The sequence below is a fragment of the Rhea pennata genome, chromosome 1, assembly GCF_028389875.1.
Source record: "Rhea pennata isolate bPtePen1 chromosome 1, bPtePen1.pri, whole genome shotgun sequence".
In the NCBI taxonomy this organism is placed as follows: Eukaryota; Metazoa; Chordata; class Aves; order Rheiformes; family Rheidae; genus Rhea; species Rhea pennata.
The window spans coordinates 148,515,260-148,540,255 of NC_084663.1; the positions used below are offsets into that span (position 1 = coordinate 148,515,260).

At 36.8% G+C, this 24,996-nt stretch overlaps 1 protein-coding gene across 1 annotated transcript; it reads left to right on the plus strand.

The window, feature by feature from the left end:
• The first annotated feature begins 569 nt into the window (after window positions 1-569).
• IL18R1 (interleukin 18 receptor 1) lies at window positions 570-22,243 on the plus strand. The gene is made up of 12 exons (XM_062575144.1): window positions 570-956; window positions 3,195-3,254; window positions 3,663-3,781; window positions 4,838-5,078; window positions 11,081-11,258; window positions 12,934-13,087; window positions 13,665-13,727; window positions 16,001-16,157; window positions 16,350-16,483; window positions 17,839-18,000; window positions 19,663-19,821; window positions 21,512-22,243. Exons 3-12 carry the CDS (start codon window positions 3,733-3,735, stop codon window positions 21,910-21,912), a joined length of 1,698 nt encoding a protein of 565 aa, XP_062431128.1. The 5' UTR covers window positions 570-956; window positions 3,195-3,254; window positions 3,663-3,732; the 3' UTR covers window positions 21,913-22,243.
• The last annotated feature ends 2,753 nt before the right edge of the window (window positions 22,244-24,996 follow it).

Consider the following 24,996-nt stretch of genomic DNA (forward strand, 5'->3'; position numbering starts at 1 on the left):
CGCTGCCGCCCGGGGCCGCGGGCGGGAAGCGCCAGCCGCGGCAGCGGCCGCCCAGGGCCCCGAGGCCCGACGCAGCCGGGGGCGAGGCGGGGCCAGGTACGGCCAGCGCGGGGAGGGAGGGACGGCGTAAGGCCGCCGGGGCAGCGCCTGCTTCCCGCCTTCGGGGCAGCGCCCCGCCCGGCCTCTCCGCGGCGGGGAGCCGCCCGCCCGGCTCTGCCCCGGCCAGCGGGACGGGGCGGCTGCCGCGGGGCCGGGGCGGGGCGGGGGGGTCGCCTCGGCGCCCCTCGCGCGGCTCCATGCTGGCGGCCGCCATTTGCAGGCGGCGGGCGGGAAGCGCCCGGCGGCGGCGGCAGGCGCTGAGGGGCGGTCGGGTGCCGCCGAGCGCGCGGATGTGCCTCGCCGGCTCTCCTTGGGGCCCTGGATGTACTTTACTTCCCCCCGCCCCCGAAAAAAAAAAAAAAAAAAAAAAGTTGTGAGTAGTTTAGCCCTGCAGAGGGCTTATTTCAGCACGTGCCACGTTGCTGACATGGCCCAGGACCTTCCCCTCGTGCCTGGCTGTCTTCGGAGCAGGAAAAACAGCTTTAAATCCACTGGAGCTGGTGGCAGGAATAGATGATTCCTAAAATAGTTATATGGACCCCAAGTGCCTCATTTAGAAAAGTTAGCTTAACCTACTACTACCTTTCCAATCAATGCCACTAAAAAGAAATTTCCCATAGCAGCCTTTTCTGGTTTCCTCCCTGAAGTCATCAGTTCACAAAATGACAAATTCCACTCTTCCTGTTTGGGGATTTCTTTTTCAGACTGAGCCGTCTTTGCGTTGTCTCTCTTAGTTAGAGAGGTTCCTCTCTGTTGCAGAGATAAACTAAGGCCCAGATTTGTTAATGCAAGCTGTACCTGCTTGGAGTTTGGGGGATTACCTCTGCCTCAGCTGTCATCCTGGCAAGATTTGCACAGTGAGTAAACACCTTCATTAATGTTGTTTGAAATAAAGGTGTTTTTTCATTTTAACTGGTAACTAATAATCCTTGCAGAAAGTTGCTTAGTCCCAGTAAGGTTAAGATAATTTTGCTGATCTTTCTTTTCTTCATGGATTTTGAATGAATTGCAGCAGTGTATAGTCCCATTTGAAAAAGACTTAAATTCCACAAGAAGCCATTCTTAAAGAGGTAAGATTAGTGATTTGCTCACTTGACTCCAAAATGTTTGCTCAAACCATCTGAGATTGAGAAGAATCTGTTGATTTTAAAGAAAAAGGAAGTCACAACGCTTTGGGACCAAATTCAGGTTTTCAGAAGTGTTCACTGAAATGAGTTACTTGACCAAAAGGAGCTGACGTATCAGCTCCTTTTCATTCCGAAGTTTTCTTGAGGTTCTAGGAAATTGAGGAATAATTGTAATGATGCTTAATTATCTATTTCATGAGAGATCATTAATGTATTTTACAGAATTTAAAACCTTCAGTTTGGTTAAATTTTTGTTGGTTTCACAAAATTTTTGTTGGTTTGTTGGTATGATTTTTTAGAACCATTTTTCTTTTATATTAAAAATCCAACAATGGCTTTGAGCATATATGAAATTTGAAAAACATGCTTAAGCCCCCTGTTGCTTTGGGCTTCACACACAACTGTTTTCAAACAGCAGTTTGAAACTCTCATTCCCTGCTATTGCCGTGGCGTTTTGCCTGTTGCTTGGATGTTTCTGTATTCTGCTATCATCTTTACTGCACTGGCAGAGAGTGTTTGTTCTAAAATATCTCCCCATTTCTTTCTGAAAATTAGAAGCCTTGTTTTGTTCCTTAAATGTTTCTATTTTAGCTGAGTTTTGTCAAGAGTAGTTCTCTTTTTATTTTTTTCCTTTCCTGGTGTTTCATGGTAGAGTACTGCAAGCCGTATGATTTAAATATGAATAGTGTTAGTCTGAAGCAGAACAATTTCAGACAAATTGATCAAGTTCAGCAGCAATGTGGAAATACAATGAAGAATGTATGCTTTGCCTGTTATTGGCAGCCATGAATCTCAGATCTGATTATTACTGAGTGTTTTATGTAAAACTGTGTATTTTAATTTCTGTTAAAGGAATGAAAAGCTCTGCTCTGTGTTCACCAAAACTTCTCTTATTGTGCTGACATGATGTACCAACAAATAATAGGATTTAGAATTAAAATCTGATTGTTTATGATTTTATCTATATGTAGTGGCTCTTAGTGTAATGGTCCATAACAATTTTATTTCTTTTGGATAGGTTAGTTTCACAAGGGGGAAAAATTAACAAAACAAAAGTAAATTCAAGAATTGAAAATAAAGAGGCCCAATTTGCCTTGTAAAATGTAAGACTTTGAGTCTCCATATGTAGAAGGGAATTGAAACCGGGTCTGAGGAGTTTACTGTGTGACCACTTGAAAGTTGCTTGTTGCAGCATCTAGTTTCTTTTAGGTGCTGTGTAATCTGGGTCCATCTATCACTCAGTTTGAAAAAGGAGATGTGATACAGTTCTTCTATCTTCTTAGAGTGATTTATGGGATGAGGGCATCCTTATAGTGAACTGGGCAGAACAATAAAAGAGAGAGAGCAGCTGCACATCTTGGTGTCTTTATGTAATACTGTTTTAAATGCCATAGCCACAACATCCGACATCTGACTGCTTTAAATCAAGAGAAGTTTCTAATCAGTCAGAAGGTGGTGTCTTATAACAGTTAATAAGTATGTTCTCAAGAGGTTTAGGTAATAAAACCAAAGAAGTAGAATTCTAACAGATTTCTTCTGTCAGCTGTCCATGAAACGTGTTTCTTGTCTGCGCATCACATTTGTTTTACATACGTGTTGTACATACATTTTGGCTCAGTAACTGAGGAAGGTTGTGTGTCTTGGTTGTGGAGGGTTAACTGAGTTTCTTATGCACCTAATTTGTTGTCTTGTAAGCAAAACAAAGGTACATTTAACACTGGCTGTGCTATGGGTTGTGGGAACTACTTTTCTGAGGAGTCTCATTGGAGATATTCCACACTGGGTATTATTTGGTAATGGTTTGCATTTGTCTTTGGAAGCTCTACTGACTACGTATAAAGGAACTGAACAGGAGCTTCTTCATCCTCCCTCCTCAATAGAATCATTAGAACCTCTCAGTGCTGTTCCCTATCTGTTCTGTAGATGAAAATGTAAGACAAAATTATGCATGTAATTGTTTTCCAACAGGCTCAAACAATTGAACACCAAGGTGTCCAACCTGACAACTCTGTGAGGTTCTCACTGAAGGTAAGCAAGGTTTCCAGCAGCTGTATTTCTGTAAGGTCTAATCTTGCTAAGATTAACTCTATGGGAAAAATGTGCTATCCTATTCAATTGTAGCTGTTTACTGACTTGGAATCTAAGTTTGGATACTTGTATAATTAAGATTGTAGCTTTAATCAGGAGTACACAATATATCTAATGAATGAAAAAATGGAGGAAGGAAACCCTGCATTGTTTTCTGAATTTAAATAAATCTTGCCAAGAAAACTCTCTGACCTAATACATGAAAATGTCTGTTATGATAAAAATGAGTAACTTTCCATCTGGAAATTCCTATTCAATAACAGCCATTAGTTACACTGATCACAAGCTTTGAAGTGGCCCACTTCATTGTACTTGTGATGAATTACAAATCCTTTTTTTTTTTTTTAGGCTTTCAGTACCACGAAGAGCAATACACTTTTCATCTTTCTGGAGAAGAAGTGATAGGTAACTCAAGAAAATGCCTCTTGTGATTTTTTTGTTAATGTTTATCATTGGATCTGCCAGTGGTAAGTAAGTCTATGTCCTCACTTCAACAGTAAAATCGTAAATATTTGCTGAATAAATGGTGTGTTCTTGAAAGTTGTTGAGATTTTTGCATACTGAGAGACAATCAGGCAAATGACTGGATCTTCTGAGTTTTATTACCAGAAGTATTAAGGCAAATCTAAGAATAAAATCTTAATGTTTTGTTAATTTCAGCGTAGTTCTGAATTTTGTTCTCTTCATAAATAACAAAGTTATGAAAGGAAAAGAACCAAGATGCTGCCTGGAGGTAAGCTGATGATGTTGTATAGGAGCATAGCCGTATGGAGAAGCACAGCAAGGAAGAGAATGAATCTGCTTCTTTTTGTGCCTTTAGTCCCTATAGTCACAGTATTTGTTAAACTGTGATAATCTCTGGAAATCTCAGGAGAAATAGAGGCTGAAGGCTTATTTTTCTCATGATTCTTTATGGTAGACCCTGATCCCTTTTCTGTATTTGGAAAAGTAGACTTTGAGACGAAATTTTGCTTGCACTATCTCAGTGAGAGAGAGATTTCTGAAGCAATCTAAAGTTTTTAAGAAACACAGCCACTTAATAATTTAGTTTTATTTAAGAAGATAAGAAAATGCAAATGTTAATTTATAGCATCTCTTTTTATGACAGTTGATCAGTTCTGAGGATTAACCATATTTGTCAAGACAAATCATGTGTGAAGAATTTTTCCTTCATCCTTCCGTTTGTGGCAGCTGCTTTATTATAGGAGGCCAGATTCTGCCATCTGTGCTCATTTGATTCTCATACTTTTGAACTGAAAGAATCATAAGGAAATTTCCATTTCTCATCCTCCTTTTCTTTTTAGTTTTGCTTGAGTAAAGTAGAATACAGACTTGGAAAATTGAGTTCTCAGATTGAAGTAAATATTGCTGAAATAAATTAATACTTCCAAACTACTCTACTGAAAGAAAATCTCATTAAAAAAAACCAACTGCAGATGAGAACACATTACAGTCAGGCTAACCTCATTATCTGAAATAAGTATATGGCTTCCTAATGTGTCTTTTTTCATCTTTCTATGAAGAGAAGCTGTGTCCCCTTCGTGCCTCCATTGATATACTAGAAGGGGAATACTTTTTCCTTTGCTTTCCTGAGTCAATGCAAGAACGTTTTCAGAGAGCAGAAGACACAATAAACTGGTACAAAGAAAATAATGGAAAGCAGAAGCTGATAAAAGATACACACAGAATTGTTTCACAAATGAATTTTCTGGAGTTTTGGCCAGTTGAACTCAGTGACTCTGGGAATTATTCTGTCGTTCACAGGTGGGTAAACAAACATGTGGATGAACATCCTGCCTTTGCAGTTGTTTATTAAGAAGACAATTTCCGTATGATGGTTCATGTTGTTAGTGGCTTCTGTACAGAGCAAGTACATGGAACTACATTGACTATGGTGTCATTTTCCACATTGTTTCACAATAACCATTTGGGCAGACCTGTAGTATTTACAAATAGCTGTAGGCAGATGTAGCTTTTCAAAACTATGAACTTTTGGTAAAGGAGTGAGCAATTCTGCTGTTTTACGATTAACTACCTAAGCAAAATGAGTGATAGGCAATCGTTCTGTTAATCTTAACTGCCAAGTAATAGGAAACATTTGCCTGTCTTTTGCACCAGACCTATTCGTCCTTACTTTAACAGGTGGAATGCAAGATATGAGGCCTACCTAGTAAATTAATGGGACTAATGGTGCAGTAAAAGAAGAGTAGCATATCTGAACTCTGACTTCTGTGCAAAACTTCTCATAACTTGGAGCTACTCAAAGAACAAATGAAATAATTGGATTTGATTTCTTACTGCTGTAGAACAAAGTGAGTCACAAGGAAAAATAAGGTTGGTGCTCACTTGTTTGTGGTATTTTTTATTAGATCATGAAGAAAGACTGACAGACTAAGGAGTAAATCAAGATTTTTTTACATGGAGTTCTTATGACTAATTTGAACCACACCTATAGTTTGCTGTTTACAACTGAAGTAACTATTTATTTTAAATAAATTATGTTGTGTGTCATGCTTAATGCTGTGTGCTGTTTCTCAAGGAATGTTTTTAAGGTTCTTGACTGCTTCTTAAAAGCTACAGTTTAGTAATGTGACTGAGATAATGAAAATTCTATCCACATTTCTCTAATAACACAGTAGACATCAGTTCGATAGTTTATGGTTTTAAGTTAAACCTATTTTGGAACCTGGAAACATAATGTATATTTTTCCATGTATTATTACTATGATTTTGTTCATATTTTTAAAAGTTCTGCGTCATACCATCTGAAATGCTAAGTATAAAAAGGGGAAATTCTCCAGGTAGAGCAAAAATACTCAATAGTATTACTCATTACTAAATATTCATTACTATTTATGCGTTACTTTCTATTTTAAGTGATTTCTTTTCAATGTTAGGCCCCTGCTTCATCAAATAGTACGTAAAGCATGAGCAAAGTTTTACTGGTGTATCTCAAACCTGATCTTAAGGGAATTGTCTTTAAGGATGACAAATATGGTAGTTGGCTACTTTTTCTCCAGTGTTGACAACAATAATGTCAGTGGCAGTAGGTTATTGAGTCAGACTTCTGTCTGAAGTAGCAGAGGTGAAGCACAATTTGGACATTTAAAGGTTGACATTAGATATACCTGACACAAGGTTTTCCGCTGTTATGATACTTTTCATATCAAATCTTGAATTTGGCTTTTTGGTTTTATGATATTATTGAAGGTTTTGGTCAGTCACCTACATACTCGCTTCACTATATATGGCACTAAAAAGCTATTTAATCTAACAACTCCACTGCCAGCAGCTCATAAATGTTATAAAAAGCATTCTCTGACTTATTGTGGCAAGTGGAAGGATAGGTGAGGAGCATACCTAAATCAACAGACTAGCAAAGGTGGTTGTCTTAGTAAATCTAAAATAAAGAACATGTGAGAGGAAAGTTTTGACAACCCAAACTTTAATTCCCAATCCCTGGGGTTTGTGATCATTCAAAGAGTTTGGCATAAAGCAGTAAATCCACAGTAAATTACAAGAACTATGTAAAATTAATATAAAAACATAAACTTTGAAGTTGAGGTGTGCAACCTTACATATTGAAGAAGGAAATGAGAAGAAAAAATCTTAAGTAAAACTTAAGACAAAGTTGGTAAGATGATTAACTATTGGAAAATACAAAAATGTTTGAATCCTTTGCAAAGTATCTTGATTTTGCTGATTCATTTAAGCCAGAAATTATGAAAAAAAGGTTTTGATTATATTAAAGTATTCATTTGGAATTAAGAGTTTTGATTTTCCATTATGAAGCCAATTTTCAGTTTCGTTTTTTATCACACTATATTATGATACCACATCTTAAAAACCAGTTTTGGAAGAAAGCACTTTTTTACTTCTGCAAAAAGGTTTCTGGATTAAAAAGCACCAATCTGAAACAACTGTATTTTTCTTTTTTTTTTATTATTTATTATTATTTTTTTTAAGAATTTCCTTCTTTTAGACTTTGATAAATATTCATGTTTTTGTTAGAAATCAGAATGAAGGCATGTGCCAGAATCTTGAATTCCTCATGTGGTAACTTTTCACAGTTCTAATCATTGGAACAGTAGATAAGGGGAAATTTTGCATGGGATTTACATGGGATCTTGATACTTATTTGTCTGATAGTTCTCATAACTGGCAAGCATTTTGAAGTAATTACATTTCAGTGAATGTGGAAGATTATTTGCAAAATTATTTTTGTATAGTGAAGGAAGACTGTTAGGGGTCTCTGTTGAAGGGAAAAATGGTGGACTACTGTGACTACAGAATTGGTTTCAGTTTTAATAAGAATGATGATTAGAACTGATCTTTCTTTTGTTTTTTAGAATTTAGAAATTGATGCTTTTCTTCTGAAAAGCACATATTCTAAGTATATTTTCATAATCTTTTTGTTTATTTTCAAATAATGCATTTATATCTGTGTATAAGCTATGTGAGAAATGCTTTATTAAAATGCTGGTAACTATTTTGGCAGTTTTAGTGAACATAATGTTAATTAAACATACTGTGGAGTTTCAAGAAAAATAAGACACCACAGTGTGAACAGCTTTTGCAAAAACATAATTGTCATTTTTTTCTGATTTTTTTATAATTGACAATGTGCAAGAAAAGAGAGGTAAAAATGGTTTAATGATGAGTTTATGGTGCATTATCCATCTATTTTTGATATAAAGAAGAATCAGTTTTCCAGTTAAAGCAGAAGTATCCTACTGACACATTGCATAGACAGCTAAAGTGTGTGTGTATGTGTGTGTACAGGTTTGTGTCTTTGCACATATGTGTTGGTACAGTAGGCTTAGGACATAAATCCAGATATTAATAGGCTTCATCAATGAGCATAAGTTTGTACATCTTCAGCCACATTTCTTGAAAATAAAATATTTCATGTGTATTTGATGCAGTAGTGATAAGCAGAAAATGTGTCACACATCTTTGGCAGGTTTGTTATGTACCTAGTTTTTCATGGCCCATATCCTGTGGTTGTCAGAAAAAAAAAAAAAAAAAAACAGAAAATGGAAAAAAAAAAAACAGGTCATCTTACTACTCTGTATTAGGGATCTTGAAACTGAGGGAACTTACAGGTTCCTGAAACAGTAAAAGTATGGAAATATGAGGTACATATTGAGGCTCTAATACTTACTTTTGTAATGTGACTAGAACTGTTGAAAGCAACGGCAATATGCTTTTTTAGATTTAGGCTTGTACTTTGTAAGACAAAGTGTCAGTTTATTGTAATAGCTAGAAATATTGAGAAAATACGAAATTGTTGCAGTGAAATTTCTAAGGGATGATATAGAATTGGATGTGTGTCCAGTCTTTAAGGTAAATTTGAATTACCTACTCTAAGGGCTTTCACATCCCTGTAACCTTTGTTGAGTCAAGCTAATTTTTGTTGTTTCTATGTGGGTTGGGGAGGGGTATTAAAAGGTGTTAAGCCAGAAATGGTTTTGTTCCCTGTGTGGCATGACCACAGAATATCAGTGAGTGAAAATCAGGATAGAAATACAATGTAAACAATGTAACAGCACATTTTTCTTGAAAATCATGTGTATGTCAGAGAAATGGAAAAGATATAAGGCAAATTCAACTTAATTTTCATAGGTTTGGCTTTGTCACCTTCTAGGAAATTTCACCTTTCTTGCTAGGCCAGATTTGGCTCAATAGCTGAAATAGCTGGTTTAACTTAAGGCGTATTTGTTGAAGTGATTTCATTAAATACCATCACAGAAGAAAGCCCCTGTACTGAGATAGTGCTGAGGGGAACATGCAGCCTTGCTGATGACTTTCTTCCATTTGCTGAATCTAGATAATAAAATTCCATGTATTTTATAGTTAGATCCATTGTTACTTTGCTGGCAGTATTTAGATAGAAGTGTGACACCTAAGTAAGACTATGTATTTGGTGAGATTTATGTAAACAAATATAGCTATCTACATCCAAGCTGATTTTCTGAGGTGCTTCTGTTGTCAGAGACAGTGACATTTCTAGGCCAGATTATCTTGTCCTAAAACAGATTTATAAAACAGGTCATCTAAACTGCGTTTTAGAAGGGTGGTTGTGGCCTGGGATCCCACTGCTGACTATGATCAGTACCTCTGATTTAAATGTGTAACGGTGGTGGTGAGGAATAGGTGAGATAGACTCTGCCCACTGTGAATACTCAGGCAAATATATCTCTGATGAAAATGTTTTGATAAGGCTTTTCCTGTTTATAACACCATAGTTAACTGATTGAGAAACCAAACCACTGTGTTCTGGCTTAGCTAGTCAATGCAACTGTGAATAGTGAGTACCTCAAATGAGGGAGCAGAGCAAGGAGACTAAAACAAAGTTAAAATTTAAAAAGGGTGAACAAAGCAGATCTGTTGGAGAGCTCATAGCCAAAAAAGACTGAGCTAAATTCATCATATAAATGACGGTCTGCTTGTTCTTCTGACTCTTGTAACAGCAAAAGACGTATCACACAAGAACGATGTTGAAAGTCAGTGTGTTGAAAGTCAATACGCTCATCAGGCTTGTTTCTCCATTTCAGTTGTTTTGTCCCCTTAGTCCGTTTCAGTGAAATGACTCCTCACTGTTGTTTAGTTTCAGTTCCCCTGGGAACAATTCCTTTTTCTTTTTTTTGAGACAGAAAGATTCAAACCTATTTTTAAAGATATCTCTGAAGCCAGAGGGAAGTGCTCTGTGCTTAATGCTTTTGTTTTGTCAGACTCTACTTACTTAGGAAAAAGCCTGAAAGCTGTGGTTTAGACATTATTTTGGAAGTCTCATCCATTAGCTTACAATAACCTACAACTTTACCTCAAGCCCTAACTTTACCAGAACTCCTCCAGATTCTGTTCTCCTGGTGGTCATATATTTGGACATATCCAACAATGAGGTAACTGACCACTATAATCTTAGTCTTAAGAGAAATATGTGCATAGCACCTAGTAAATGTCTGGAGGATCACAATCAGCTCCTAGATGGTCAAAATAAGCATGATTAGAGTATATTTGTCTCTCCTTTTATACATATTACGTTAGAATGTAATGAAACCTATTGGAGAAAGGCTAGTTTCTGACTCTTGCAGTCAATTTGGGATGACCAGCTAACCGTAAATCTCTGATTTGTGGACATTGGAAGACAAAGAGAGGTATCCTTTCCCAAATGCCTTCTCTTGCAGACATACTTGATTCCATAATAATTGATTTTGTACTTCACAAGATTGCATGATTTAGAAATTATTTCCACAGATAAAGTGATGATTCTCTGCACAGTGTCAATGAGTAATGTAACTGTGAACAACAGCAGAGTTTCTCACCTAATTTTTGACATTTTTCTTACAAATAATATTTTTCAGTTAGCTCTTTAAATCTTAGCAAAGTATAGGAATTACACCTGTAAGATTGCTGCCTGATTCAAGTTCCTAAAACTCTTTCATACTCACTTGTAACTTAACATGACACTATAGATGCTTGCATTTTTTTGGAGAATATAATATATGTTGCTATATTTCATAGATACAATTGCATTATCAAAGGTTTTGTGATAGATGATTTAGTTTAAATCCTCTTTTGTTTTGGGAAACATCTATTTGGGGATGGAAAAGTAATGAAAGGGAATATAAATAATCAGTTCAGTATTGACATACTTTTAACCTAACAGATGTATTAGAGCATTTATTTTTATTTTATTTTGTAACTCACTAAGCTACAGTCCTTAAAAATCTCCTAAACTGATTCTGTGTTTTTTTTCATAGTGATGGAAAACAAAATTTCACAATTCAGAAGTGGACCTTGAATGTACTTCAAAGAAATAAAAGCAGCTGTTTCAATGAAAATCACTTAACTACAGAAATTAAAAATGCTGGAAATGGTCATTCACTGAAATGCAGTGATCTGTCTGTCAACGAAAATGACAGTATAATGTGGTACAAGGTAGTTATTGAAACAATGTCACTCAAATCATTGGCTGTAGAAACAAAACATCTGATGTAGGAAAAACAAATTACAAAACAGATTTCTAGAAGCATCTGCAAATCTTGTAAACCTTGCAAAGATTTAATTTCTCTGGTAATTGAGGAAAAATCTTTAGACACAGAGAAACAAAAAGATTTCTCTCTGCTCTCAGATTTGTTAGAAAAATGTACCTGTAATCAGAAATTATTGATACCTTAGTAGTTTAGAAGTGATAAAAGATCTGACATGCATGCCTCTGTTGATTTAGCTAGCGGTTGGTTTAGCCAGCTGCTACTTTGCTAATACATATATTATACTGACACTAAATGAGGTGCCAAGATATTTTACATTTAGCATGTGCTTGTAAAGTAATTGGGAAGTTGTAAAATTTGCTGTTTATGGACATTTTTTGCAAAATGTGTAACATATCTGGTTCTGTTCAATTTAGATAAATCATTGGTCTTCTCTGTACTACAGTTTTCATCAGAGCACAAGATAATAGTTGGGCAAGTACTTGTAACTGTTGATTGTTGTGCTCAGCCATTGAATTAAGCATCCTGGATAGCTTTCTTCCAGCCTGTTCCTACTCAGCATCTTCACTAGCATCCATTATTGCTCTCAGGAGTTTGCAGGTGTGCTGATTAGCACACTTGATCAGTTGGAGTCACAAATACTAGTCACTCATTTAAGCATTGATTCAGTTCCAGAAAAGGGCTTAGGTGGCTTAAGTACTAGCATTGAATTATTCCAATAGAATGAACTTCAGTCCTGCTTCCTCATCCTTAGAGGCCTCAGAGGCCATAGCTAGATATGTTTTCCTCAGTTAAGGAGCATACTGACTTATCTCTTGGCTAAACTGAATGAAGTAATGCCGTTCTCATGCCTAATCCTATTTGAGATACATGAAACAGGTATGTCTATGCTTAAATATCCTTAGGAGCTTGATCTAGTGAACATATTTAAAGCCTTCCTAACACGCTGAGTGGAGATAAAGTGGGGATGATGACACAAAGTTTTGTGTAAGAGCCTGGTGGTAAACTTGCCTCCAGGAAATGTGGCACAAACATCCATTTCTCTTCTTAGTCTAAGGTGATTTAGACCCACATATTACTGAGTTTTCATGGGACATTTCACTTAGCAGGTGCTTTCCATGTCTTCCACTAAGATTTTCTTCTTTTGCAGAAAAAAAAATCAGAGATTATTGAAAGTGTAGGGAGGACAAACAGATGCGAGTCCAATTCTTGTCACCCCTGAGAGGGTCACGTTCTTAGACATTTTGCTTTAAAATGAAAGCTTCTCAGCAGTCTAGACACTTTAGGAAAGCACTTGTGGTAATAGACAGACCACACTTCAGATCCAAGCCATGGTTTTGACAAAACAGATGAGTGCACTTAAAGTCCAGATACAATATTTTATACCTGGATACTTACCTGGAATGCCAGTGCTCTCAACTTCTACTAAGTCGAATGTTCACATATTGCATTTGGGTGACCATGTCTGAAAATTGAGCCTCCATCTCTTTTAGGTCAGATAAGCATCACCATTGCTTTTTTACAATCTCACTGAAATTTTAGTTTGAAAATCATTTAATCTTCTGTCAGGTTTTGAACGTATGCTTGCTACAAAATAATATTTTCTGTCTTCATTGATATAGGACTGTAAGAACTATCAAAATAAAACAGAGCGGGAACTGGATTTTAAAACTTTAACAATTCAGCACTCTGGGATATACACCTGTAAAATTCTGATCACTCATGAAGGAAAGGTGTTCCACAGCACAAGTACAATTCGTCTGGTAGTAGAAGAAGGTAAGAAAGCTTTCTGAAATTTTTGAACCATACTTCTAAGTTCTCCTTACTGTGGAAAAAGCTTCCTCCTAAATTTATTTGCCTAGGAGTTAATGGATGTGCTTTATCATTTCTTAATTCCGGTTCTTATTAGATAAATATATAATAATGATCTGGTACATTCTGCAGTAATTTCAAACATAAAAAAGCAGAAGCAGAAGTTTGCTACCGGCTATCAATTTTGGAAAATTTATTTAGTATATTTTTCCCTGTAATTTTTTTTTTTTTTTTTAGTTTTATCAAAATTAGCCACAGCAAGTCAAATAAATCCATCAAGAGTTTTGGTTGAGAGTCTTTCTAGTCATTGTAAATTGTACACTGTATATGTATGCACTTGAAAAAGATTCAACAGGACATACTATGTTTTAAACTACTCAGTAATGTGAAATTGTTGGTCATACTGTTTTGGTCCAGGTATTTATTTTTTAATTAGATGGAATCTATGTGATTAGTTTTAGAAATTAAGCAAATATATCATTTTTACTGTGTTAGATAAGAAAACTGCAATAACTGCAATAACAAATTTTCTTTTTGTTAGATGCACCAGAGTCTGTAACTTTGGAGATAGTTGGACTTGATGAAGAAGTTGAAACGCAAATAGGTATCAAATTTGTATAAGAATCTTTGTGATTGTTACTACATATATGTGCTTTTGTTCTCATCTCTTTATTGTTGATTGTCTGGTTAAGTTTAATCAAATCAAGAATTGTCTGTGTGCCCTCCTGTGTCTAATCTGTCTTCACATGCAATTACATTTTCCTGGTGGATTTTGTGACTGATACAAAAGTGCTCTAAATTCACCCTCATACAGAGGCAGAAGCTGAGATTGTTGCTATGATCAGCAACAGAAAATGGTGGTTACAATAAACCAGCTTTCCATGGCTTCCTTTTAGAGATAGTAAACTCCGTAGAATGATATGTGAAAGAAGACCAATTTGTTTAGGGAACAATAATGTTGAGTAATCCCCCTAATACTTGATGTAGTCTAGGATGGTATTCTGCAGGGAAATGAGAAATGTGAGGGCTGACAGTCCTGGCAATACAAATAAGCAGATCTGTCACTGGAAATAAATTATTACATGTCAAAAGTCAAAACCTTGACTATACATATAGGTAAGAACAGGTTAGATAACGGGGCCTGCAGGATTCCAGTATTGAACACCATCCAAGGTTTTTGAGATTGAGACTGTAAATAATTCTTAAAACATAATTTACCTGTCTTTTTTCTGCCATGTGCCTTAGGGCTTTTCCTGTGTGATTATCCAGTCCTCCACTGGATATTCTCCAAAATCGTATGTGGTACCTCCTTTGTAATTCTTATGTGTATCTCATTTTGTCAGCCAGGAACTCAGGTGCTAATTCTTTCCTTCTTACCAATGCATTCTTCGAAAGCCAATACCCTAATCCTATACTGCCTTGTATCTCCTAACCTCCCAGTAACCACTTCTCTCTGTTCCCACATCCTGCTCAGTTATGCTTACTGTGCCTGATCCACACACCCTTAGAAGGCAGCATGTTTCAGCATAAGAAAAATGATTATGAACCAGTTATCTACCATCTCTTATCTGCTTTAATAAAGTCATTAGAGGTTCCTTTTTGTTTTTTGTAAGCTACCTGGTGAGTAATCAGGCAGATGACTTGATGGAGAGTGAAGGGAAGTTTTGATGAGCAAAGTCCATGGCCTTCCATATTTTTTGTTGGTGTTCTGTAATATTTCCCTGGAAATAGCTGTTAGGTAAGGTAAAAAGGTTAGAGTTGCAAGATAGAGTTTACTATAACTTCAGGTCTACTCTTAGACCTGTGCAACTGTGATTTGGATTTGTAAGGTGGGCAGATTTTTGCCTGAATTGTATTGTAAAGTCTCCTAAACAGTTCCACTGGAAGCATGTACTCTGATAAATTTTGATCCGTCAGCTTATAATGTGTTTCCTTAGAGAATTCCTGGGTAGGCCTTATATACTACAAAACATTACATAGTTGCCTGAACAAAAACTAGCATGTGGTTTTGCAGCTTAAGAAAGAATATTTTGGATGCATTTCCTGGATATATAGATAGGCATAGCCTAGACATCATATTTTAAAGCTGTGAAGCCAACTTCACAACCAAACCAAGCTTCTTATGTCAAATTTTGAAATAAAATGCCTTGCAAATCTTGTACTCCAGCGCTGAAGTCTACTGCCTCTACTTTTCTGTGTTTACAGTTGTCTTCTTAATTTTATTTTTTCTTGTATTTAACCAGACTAGAAGAAGTGATTCTGTTCACTTCAGTTAGTGCTTTGAAGTGGTACAAAGTAGATGACTGGCTTATTCACTCATTCACATGTTCAGCATTATGCTGATGATCAGGTGTGGTGCTGGGATGGGAATTTCTTCCATAAGAGTTCGGGAAGGAGCAAGGTTTTGGTTTTTGTTTGTATCCTGATGTGTAGTTTGGCTACTATAAGCCATTGGTTATAATTCCCTTTAGCAGTTTCCCACTTTTGCAAAACTACTACTTTAGCACTGGTGTCCTCTCCTGTTCTCTGTCTGCCACGCACGGTTTAATTCTCTGAAGTCTGAAATGCTTTGGCCTATTTAAATTCTTCCGGCTGCTACAGAGTTAATCTGAGGGAAGACAGTGGATGACTTCACGGTGTAATAGTGTACGATAGAGTCCTGTGCACAGATGCCAAAGCTGCCACCAGTATAACTGGAGTATATATGAAAGTATATATATTTTGTAGAGGCTACTAAGTCTAGAAAGGAGGACAGCTCCTTGGATGTGTTACCTGGAAATCTGACATAACTATTGCACTGTGAACATGAATTCTACTCCTGACTATTCTTATAGTCATATAAGTCATAACATAGTTCTTATGTTATACTTTATTTAGGTAAAGAAGAGATACTCAATTGCACAGGTTTCATGGGTTATTATATGCCAGAAGATGCCAGCCTTTACTGGTCAATTAACCAGACATTTCCAGAAAAATGTTCAGCTGTCCCTGAGCATGAGCCTTCAATATGTGAAGAAGAGTTCGAAAAATTACAGTAGGTTTCCAGAAAATACTGCACTTTTATTTGTATGTGTTTTGTGCTGAGCATTTTATGGACTGCAAATTCAATAAAATTCTAGAAACTTCTAGAATTTCTCAATTCTAGAGTCTTTTTCTCAAAAACTGCCTCTCAACTGGTTGTAGATTTCCACAGAGATAGTATTGCTAACATTCTTTCATGTTGCAGTATTGGAAACAAATTTTATGTCACAAGGCTATTACGGATTAAGAAAGTAACAGATGAGGACATGCGTACTAATTTCACCTGCATGTTACAAGCTGATGAAGGAATGCGAATAAAAGTAGTGAAACTGAAGAAAGGTACAGTATAATCTATAAATTATACTTCTTATATGTAATTATTAATGTAGATCATACCAGCCTTCTCAATACAGAGGACTGGATGCTGATTCAGAACATCTGTGCAGACATATGCATGCTTATGATGGCCCTGGTCTGTCTTAGTGTGGGACTTAACAAATTTCCCGGCTGATTCTTTCTGTTCTGCTGCTACTTTTGCTAGAGCAGCTGTTTGAGAGCTCTATGGTTAAACTGTTGCTGCTGTGGACACAGCTCGGGGAGGCTGAGCTATGCTCCTGCCGGACTAACATCCTTTTGCACCATGTTCGGTAGCTGATATGATAGCTCGCCTGTGCTCTCCTACCCATTGGATTGATTGGATCGGGTGCTGCCCAAAGTTACCCAGAGTCTTCTATTTGAACCACATTGTTTCTAAAAGCAGTTGTTTCTAAAATTAAAATATGACTTTTCTTCTATGGGAAGAGCAAACTTTTATATTCCTGCTAATGCCTCAGACATTCTGGTTGATGGTTTCTCTCTTGTCAGGTACTCTGTCCTAGCTGTGGAGTGCAGACCTCTACTATACAGTAAAACGTCTCGTTTATAATCCAGACAGTCTGGAGATTCATGGCAAATAGGCATTCATTTCTGTTTTTCCATCACTCTCAGACCTTTCTCAGTTTTACTGGGAGGGAATATTTAACTCTACAAGTGCAAAAGTAGCACTTAACAATCTTAGAAGATACAGTATATAATAAAGAAAATGAAATACAGACTGATGCAAGCATGGAATGATAGTGCCTTCACAAAGGGCTTCTCAAAGATTTAATGGTGAAAAATCTGTATTTGGAATCAAAAGGAGGAAGATAACTGAATGAAGAAACAAAAAAGCTTGAAAGACAGTAGTGACAGAAGAAAAAGAAAAGATCGTGACCAAAGAAATTAAAGGGAACATCAATGGCTGTTATGGATGAGCTGAGATAGGGATGAAAGGTAGAGAATAACAGGAAGTAATAAAGATCCACAAGAAAAGTCATCATAAAGTGGGTGAGCCAGTATATACAGAAGTTGGGATGCTGTATATCTTTGAGGATCTGGAGTCTCATTATTGATTACACATATAGTTCATTTATGTTTGTGTGTTGGGTGGGCGTATATACGTTGAAGATTATTTCTCTAGTTTCTAAAGTAATCTCATTCTGTAATTCTTTTCCATCTCAGGATGAATGGCATGCAAGTGTGCTCAAAGTATTAGGAGGAATTTACATCAACAGTATGATTTGTCTGGGTTTTAAGATGTCATGAGCATTTACTGATGTGATCTTGTCATATAGCATTTTGTTAAGGCTACATTTTTCTGGGTTTCTGTTTTACAGGAAACACTCAAGATCTGCCTGTGCATATATTTACAACTGGGATGGTCCTTGCTGTAATATTTCTATGCATTGCTGTAGTCATGGTGGTTGTCTGTGTGACATTCAGAGTTGACTTAGTTCTATTTTATAGGAACACATGTAGAAGAGATGACACTGCTGGAGGTATGACTTGTCTGATGCTGACAGTGAAATAAGAGTGTTGGTTAAAAATAGCTTCTGGTAGGATGTATAAAACGAAACATGAGGAAGAGAAGAAAAAAAAATCCATGAGATCAGTGAGTAGAAACAGCAAAGAGTATTTATAAAAGAACTTGATTGACAGGCTAAAGTAAGTTGTTATACACCTGGAGCAGTAGAAGCAGATGCATTTAGTAGAGAAACTGCCTCTAGGGAAGACAGTAGAAGGCACATAGTTAGGTTTTGTTCTGTTCTACAGTATGACTTCAGTAAGAAAGTTGGAAAATCATTAGTAAAGATGGAGAAGTATGCAAGCATCTGTAAAGTATCTGGAGCTGTCAGATAGGTAGAGTGAGAAAAGTTTTTTTTCACCTCAGTGATGCCCCTGTACTTGAGATTAAAATGTTGCCTTTACTGCAAAGGCTATTAATAGATTTGTCACTAAATGCATTTAAGGAGAGCACACTGCCATGTGCTCAGATAATGTGATCTAGACTTAAGGAGCTAGCCTGACAATTGCCTCCATTCTGAATATAATTTTCAATCTGTGACTGTATTTCTGAAAATTGTGGTGAGGCAAATTTGCTGTATATATGTGTATATGTATGTATATGTATGTATATACACGCGCACATACACACAGACACACATATATATGAGATTTCCTTAGCCCTTCTCAATCTCTAAATGAGTTTGGATGTATCTTGGATAAACTGCAGTGGTTGGAGATCTCATAATAATGGATGAATGTCATTTATGCTTGCTAATGTTACTTATCTATCCACTGATGTTAGCTCTCCCTGCAGATCAACTCACTGGGGAACCTCAGACAACCTGAAATGGGCCCCTGTGGAAGAACTGATTGTCTGATGTTAGGCCATAGCTTCTGTGTTCCTAGAGCTCTTGAATGTGGAGGGTTCCCCATCTTTAGTTTGTGCTCTCTCTTGTAAAATATGTATGGGAAGGTATCAGGAAAGATAAACAATGAAACACTGCCTATGGTGCAAAGCTTTTCATCCTGTTTTTTCAATCCAGATAGCTATCCTGTGGCAAGGTTCAATTAGATATTGCCATATATGGCAGACTTGGCTTCCGAATCGATCTTACTTGGATTTTATGTTTGTAAATAACTGCCAAAAGCATGAGCAAACATGGTATGGGCTTATAACTCTAAGCTATTAAAATAATAAATTGGTTTATTCTCTTTTGCAAGTACCCATTCTATAACAATACATGATAGTATTAGATAAACAGTAAATGTGAAAATATGCAATACTATTTTTATGACATTCATATCAGGTTGCAGTCACATTTTTTTGAATGTAAATCAGTCTGTAATCAATCCCTTTGTTTTCATGATCACCAAATCTGAAATTAGTGGGTTAAATTAATCTGATTTTTAAAAATCTCCATGGAGAAATGAAAGATTATTTCCAAATATTTGTCAAATACAATCAGAATCATTTGTGTCAGATTCAAATTGGTCCAGGAATTTTTTTGTTTTAAGGTTGGTTGAGGAAGAAAGGAAAAACTGCCATTTCTAGATGCTTTGCTACTGAGACACTAATTTTGAAAATCAGAATGGTGAGTCACATACTCTTTTTCTAATGGTTGCCAACAAGACAAAAGTTGATGATTTCTTTTCAGATGGAAAAGAATATGATGCTTTTGTGTCTTACCTGAAAGACTGTATGTCTCCTAGCGAAGAAGAGAGAGAATTTGCTCTGAATATATTACCCATGATATTAGAAGAAAATTTTGGTTACAAGTTGTGTATATTTGAGAGGGATGTATCTCCTGGAGGAGGTAAGTGTAATGAGTGTTCTTGTCATAAAATTGGCACAGCATTTTCACACAAAGGTAAAGGTCTGCAATTAGGAGGAGTTCTGTCAAATGTGTTACGTATTGAAATGCCACATTTTTCAGTTAATCTAGACTATGTTTTCATGCAAAGACTGCGTGTGCACATTTTGTGTATTATATATACATTTTTATGAATACGTATGTACACACATTCACACACATCTTTAATTGCGGAGAATCAAGATGAATATATAAAAATGCTACTATGGAGAAAGCTTGAATGAGAACATACAAAATGCCAGATGTTTCATAGTAATACTGCAACTTCTCTATACTCACTGAGGGCAGGCTTCTATAAATGAACTTGCATTTACCACGCAGATCAGCTGATGATTCTGGTACTAATTACCCTGGTGTTACTTTTATGTTTGTCTATATCTTCAGTGTGGCAGTTGACACTGCTTTGTAACTGTAATGGGTGCCTCAGGGAAAAGAAGGTGGAAATAATAACATAGAAATTTAGTTCTCTAAATGCTTTATAAATAGATGGCCTTTTATAGATGCTTGAAAAAAGATACTAGAGGATTCAATTTAGTCCAAAAATCTAGTTGGGGGGTAGAGTTTCGTTGCTAAAAATACAAAATAATTTTGTCAGTCACTTTTCTTTGCAAGGTGTAATCTTTCTCTGACTTTATCCATTCCTGACTGATATTTTTCCAACCAAAGGGAGATGCACAACTTTTTTGAGCTGTTTGTTTCAGCTGAGCTGTTCCAGTTCTTCCCTATCCTTAAGTATTAAAACCAGATTTTTTCCCAAGTGTCCAATCTAATTCTTCCTTGCAGCAGTTTCCCATGTCCATAGTGGATGACAAGAAATAAGAGAATGAGGAAATAAGGAATAAGAACAAGGGAAAGTAGTGTATTTCTTTCCTCTTTATTGTCAACTTCTCTCAGTGTCTAATTTAGGTTGTATCAGCCGTTTGCTTTGTCTTTTCTTAGAAGGTATCTTTCATCGATCTCTGGTCTCTGAAGACATTGTTATCCTATGAAACTGCAGAGAGTTCAAGAAGTTATGCATAAGAATTCCATTACATGCATGTGTGTTTGAAGGATGTCACCATTTGATTTCATTCACAGCTTGTCAAGACAAAAATCTAAGATCTAAAATTCATATGGAATGCACTCTGTCATAACATGTCCTGTTGTAGTTAGCAGGGAATACTAGTATTCTTAATCTTGTATTATTGGTGATAAAGTGGGGTACATGATGATAAAAACAAAGGAGTAGACTGAGGTTTACTGAATATTTGGAAAGTTGGCAGTTGATGATTTTGTGTGGAATCATTCTAATGATATTATGAAAGAGCTGTCAAAGAGGCAGCTAGCTTGAGGCACAATAAACTTTGTTGTCACCATTCTGTCCATGTATCCACTGACAGACAGTTGTCTAGGATAGCCTGGGATTGTGCGTGGGCTCTTGGCTGCTTCCAAGAGCAAGCTCTGGTGATACCTGAACTCATTCTTTCAGACTTGTAATCTGTAAAGTATATAACTCTCTTCCTAAAGGCAGGATGTTTACATGTCACTTTATAAGGGAAAGATTTTTGGTGGATGTGTGATTGTTAAAAGATAAGTCAATCCAGTGCATGCCTTTTCAGTTTAGTTTAATAACACATATATGTTTAATTTGCAGCTGTTGTTGATGATATCCATTCATTTATTGACAAAAGCCGAAGATTAATCATTATACTGAGCCAGAACTACATTTCTGACAGAGCCATATATGAACTTGAGAGTGGACTTCATAAAGCTCTAGTTGAAAGAAAAACTAAGATCATATTAATTGAATATATGCCTATAAGTGACTATAGTTTCTTGCCAGAATCACTCTCTCTTTTACCATCACAAAGGGTTGTGAAGTGGAAAAAGGATAAATCTCTTCCTGTGAATTCCAGATTTTGGAAGAACCTTCGATACCTGATGCCAGCAAAACCTACCAAGTCAAACACCAAGGAGCAATACAATAATCTTGATCTGGGTTCAGAAGGTGTTCAGCCGTGGACTGGGGGCTGTGACTTTAATACAGTCTTATAACAATTCTGGAATAGGAAAGTACTACAGAAAACTGCAAATTTTACTACATTTAAATAAAAACCACAAGCTACACTTACTTTAGGGAGGTAATGTTGATAGATGCCAAGTCTGAGATTTGAGAAAAGCATGAAAATTGTCACAATGACTAGGATGATGTTAACTCCAATGCTAAATGCTGTCACAGAGACAGATTCCTTAGCAGTTTGTGCAAGGAGCAGAACTCTGATCCTGCTTAGGACTTACCTTGTGACGGTGAACACTGCAAAAACATTTGGTTCCTTCCTTTAAAATAACATCATACTTGCGTACTTTGTGAGGCCACTGAATAAATGTGAATAAATGTGAATAAATATGTCAGTATTTGCAAAATACTGTGATTTAGGTGCTCTTGGTTTTGTATTCTGGTATTTCTTGCTCAGGAGCCAGAACCAATCAGCTCCTGTTCTAGAGAACATTACCTCTAGGCTTTAGGCAATGTGAAGCAAAAAAATGAAGTTGGAGAGAGTGGTGGATAGAAAGAGTAGAACAGATTTGGTAATGGCTAACTATTCACTACTGAGCTGCGTTATAGACAAGTGAAGTGGGACTAATTTGGAGGTATGGTAAAGACTGCCTCTCTCCTCTTGGTTAGCTCAAAATACTGTAAGTGCCAATTTTGGTGGAGAGAAGAGGGAAATGGGATGGCATTAATAACATTTTGTTCGTGGACACCAGTATCTGATCATCTTCTGAGCTGCCTCCAGCTGAGGGATGCAGAGCAACTATCTGAATATGAGATCTTCAGTATGTATGTCTACTCCAAATTAAGCTTACTGTAACCCTTTGGGACATTGGTATTTAGCATTGTTTTTAAAACGATACCATTCATAATCATGGTCATGTTCCCTCCCTTATTATAACCAACCTGGTATTTTCTGCCAATCTGGTATATAGATTCTTGGATAAAATGGGACTTTATTTCCTTCTAATATCAATAGGGAGCAATCAATGGGAAATTATTTTGGAAGAAATGTTAGTTTAGACACAATAAGATTGGTCATGATACTGTTCCAGGATTCACAAGAGTGAAATGCCTTGTTTGTCAAATACTCCATAATCCCCCCTAATTCCTGACAAATATTTGGGTAAAAATAAGGCAAAATGTAGATGTACAAAACAAAACGGTCATGACTAGTGGACTGACCAGGATAGTGACATTGTAGTGGTGTCTGCTATAGGCTACTTGATCAGAAAGAAGCAGACAAGGTCTCCTTCAGATGATTGGCAGAAGCTTTATGTTTGCAGACCCTGATCCTTGAGGGGACTTCAACCCCCCTGATACCTGCAGAAGGGACAACACCTCAAGGCACAAGTAATCTAGATTTCTGGAGCGCATTAGTGACAACTTTCTAACAGGCGAATGAAGAATTGATAAGGAGAGGTGTTTTTATGGTCCTCATACTTACAAAAAAGGAAGAGCTGATTGAAGATGTGAAAGTGGGGGTCAGTCCTGGCTGCAACACTAATGACATAGTAGCGTTCAGGATTAGGTGAGAAGGGAAAAATGCAAAAAGCAGGATCACATCTTGGACTTCAGGAGAGTGGACTTTGGCTTGTTCAGGGAGCTACTTGGAAGAATCCCATGGGACACAGCCCTGGGGGAGTCCAAGAGAGTTGGCTGATCTTCAAGTAAGTGGGTGAGCTTCCATGACTCAACAAATCTTAGATTCCAGATTGTAAAGAAAGCAAGAGAAGGGCTGGAAGACAGAAGGAATTACAAGTGTCATGGTGGAAGACTTCCTGGTTACATTGCGATTGCAACATGACAGAGTTTGTGTTTACCTAACTAGAAGTTAAACACAACTTTGGCAATTTTGTAAATTCTATGTGAAACTTATTGTGTATCCAGAGCAAGGTTAGTGTGTGCTGGACATCACACCTAAAGGAAATACACAATTGATTTGTGCAGGGTGGTGTATGGAAAGTTTAGTTGCAATATTGGTTTGGGATGTGATGACAGACACCAAGACTAGTAGTTTAAGGCTAACTAGTGTGCTGTGAAATTACATAATAATAACAAAGGCAAAAAAACCTCATCACAATTCCAGTCAAAGCAACAATAAACCCAGCTATCCAATAATAGTGAACTAGGGTTAATATCTAGCAATGCAAATGCTTACAAAACAACAGACACTAGGCAAGTTTGCATAAATTCTTCAAGGGAGCAACTCAGAGCAACTAACAGGCTCAGGGAGTTCCAAATTCTCTGACTGGATCAGTCCGTTTTATTTGTTGAGTCACGGAAGCCTATCTAGACTCGTCATCCCCTTATCACCTTGTTTCCTCCTTTGGGGGTGTTTTCCCCTTCTGGAGTTTTGCAACTCTTTATGCATACAGTCCTTTGTCACATTTTGGTTATTGGGAGCATGTATATTTTGGTTACTGGGGGGTTCTTGACATATGATTATAGCATGAGGCAATGTTAGTCTATAGTTGCATTATAGATGATCCAGGATTCTAGGTCCATCAGCCAGAAATTAGTAGAGTGATGCCTAAGGTCATTAAAAGTCATAACAAACTGGTGGGAAAGTAAGGATTGGCAGATAGGAAGATAGATGAAGGAGTCTGGCCAGGAAGTTACTCTAGAACCGTGGCTATATGTTAAAGTTGTCCTTTTCTATCTTGTTCTCTCAAAGAAAGTATAAATAAATAAATAAATAAATAAGTAAAATAAAAGTCTTCCTTTTTAGAGATGATTGTCATCTGGCTTACACAGAGGTGACAACTTTCACCTCATTGAATGATACGTATATATATATTTTTAAAATGAAATAGTACCTTTTTAGTGAGATGGTTGTGATGTAGCTAAAAAATATTCAGTGCTTTGAAATTGAAAAAGAAAATGTGATTGTGTTTTGGGGGATTTTTTGTTTTGATTTAATAACTAGAATTAGATTAAGTGCCTGCACAAAACAATATTTACCAAGCTTTTTGCAATAGCCACAAGATACTTAAGATACAAAACTGAAAAACATATCTATAGAATTTTTTTCCAGCTTTGATCAACTTGTGACAGCTTCCTGTGGTTCAACCATCCGAATTTCT

What these genes read in the sequence shown, in the direction of transcription:
- IL18R1 (XM_062575144.1), top strand. Translation starts at nt 3,733, where the DNA reads ATGCCTCTTGTGATTTTTTTGTTAATGTTTATCATTGGATCTGCCAGT. An exon ending in ACAGTATAATGTGGTACAAG is followed by an intron (nt 11,259 to 12,933) that starts GTAGTTATTGAA and finishes TCATTGATATAG; the next exon opens with GACTGTAAGAACTATCAAAA. An exon ending in GAAGAGTTCGAAAAATTACA is followed by an intron (nt 16,158 to 16,349) that starts GTAGGTTTCCAG and finishes TTCATGTTGCAG; the next exon opens with TATTGGAAACAAATTTTATG.